At 64.9% G+C, this 1409-nt stretch overlaps 1 protein-coding gene across 1 annotated transcript in view; it reads right to left on the bottom strand.

The window, feature by feature from the left end:
* LOC104386846 (deoxyribonuclease-1-like 2) overlaps positions 1-559 on the bottom strand; it is a 4112-nt gene extending 3553 nt beyond the window's left edge. Inside the window, exons 1-2 of the mRNA XM_009995514.1 lie at positions 413-559; positions 46-134 (exon numbers count right to left, since the gene is read on the bottom strand). Of these exons, the coding sequence (XP_009993816.1) occupies positions 46-134; positions 413-559 (236 nt within the window). The remainder of the gene's footprint in view (positions 1-45; positions 135-412) is intronic.
* Positions 560-1409: the final 850 nt, after the last annotated feature.

The raw sequence follows: 1409 nt of genomic DNA, 5'->3' as shown, positions 1-1409 counted from the left end.
TGGGCTGGGCTGGGCTGGGCTGGGCTTTCCCCGCCCCGCTCCCACCTGTTGAGCTGCTCCATCAGGTCGGTGACAGCGCTGAGATCCGAGTCCCGCACCTCCTGCACCAGCACCACGTCGTAGCGTTTCAGGATCTGCGGGGGCAAGAGGGAGGGTGATGGCGAGGGGGAGCCTGGTGCTGGGACACCCTCTCCTCTCCCACTCACCTTCCAGACAAGCCCCCCTGACCGTGAGGACTGGTCCCACAGAGGGACTGCAGCACCTGCCTGACCCCCCCACCTCGGTGCTTCATCCACCCGGGGCATCCCAGCACCAGGATGTGGTCCTGGGCACATCCCCTCACGCCCCTGGCACAGGGGGGACACGTTGGGTCCACCCCAGCACACAGGGCATCATCCCCTGTAGCACTCACCCCGGTGATGACATCTGCCACTTCCCTGTTGGACATCTTGGTGTCACCGAACGCCCTGATGTTGAAGGCACCAACACGCAGTGCAGCAGTGGCAGGGCACAGCAGGGTGCTGGGCAGCAGCAGCAGCGCCAGCACCGGGGTCCTCATCCTGCCGGGAGGGACTCTGAGCCACAGGGATGCAGCAGTGGGAGTCAGGCTGGGGAAACTGGGGAGAGAAGGAAAAAAATCCATGTCAGTCCTTCCTGAATCCAGTGTGTCGTGATGGACACTGCCCAGAGCAGCCAGGCATGGCCTGACTGCTGGTTCACCAGTCCCAGGGGAAGTGATACCCCGTCCTGCCACCGTGAATCCACCCAGCAGCCCCAGTGCCAGTCCCTGGGATCACCCAGCTCTGCTCTCTGCTGGGATGTCCCCACCACCTGCCAGCCCCAGTTGCCCCCACCAGCACCCTGGGCTGCTCCACACCCTTAACACTGATCACAGCCCCCACGGTGGGGATAAGGGAGCAGCTCCTCATCCCAGCTCAGCCCAGTTCCTCCCTGTTTGCGGCTGAAGTCGCCGAGCCCGGATCCGTCCTTACCGAGGGGAACACCCAGCACCTCTGCTGTCCCGCCGGCAGGGCGGGCGGATTTATTCCCAGTGGATGTGCCGGCAAAGCAGGATGAGTCTGTCCCCCCCGGGGGGGGTTTGGCACGGCTTTGCGTCCTTCCTACATTGGGAAACCCAAAACCCACGGGCTGGCTTTGCGGCTGAAGTCGCCGAGCCCGGATCCGTCCTTACCGAGGGGAACACCCAGCACCTCTGCTGTCCCGCCGGCAGGGCGGGCGGATTTATTCCCAGTGGATGTGCCGGCAAAGCAGGATGAGTCTGTCCCCCCCGGGGGGGGTTTGGCACGGCTTTGCGTCCTTCCTACATTGGGAAACCCAAAACCCACGGGCTGGCAGGGTGGGGCTGGCAGAGCCACCCCTGTGCTGGCGGGGCTGGGGGGGCTGGGGAG

Source organism: Chaetura pelagica, unplaced genomic scaffold (genome assembly GCF_000747805.2).
Source record: "Chaetura pelagica isolate M959 unplaced genomic scaffold, ChaPel_1.0 scaffold124, whole genome shotgun sequence".
NCBI classification, from domain to species: domain Eukaryota; kingdom Metazoa; phylum Chordata; class Aves; order Apodiformes; family Apodidae; genus Chaetura; species Chaetura pelagica.
Note: the sequence above shows the minus strand (reverse complement) of the source record. Positions and strands in the feature narration are given on the sequence as shown.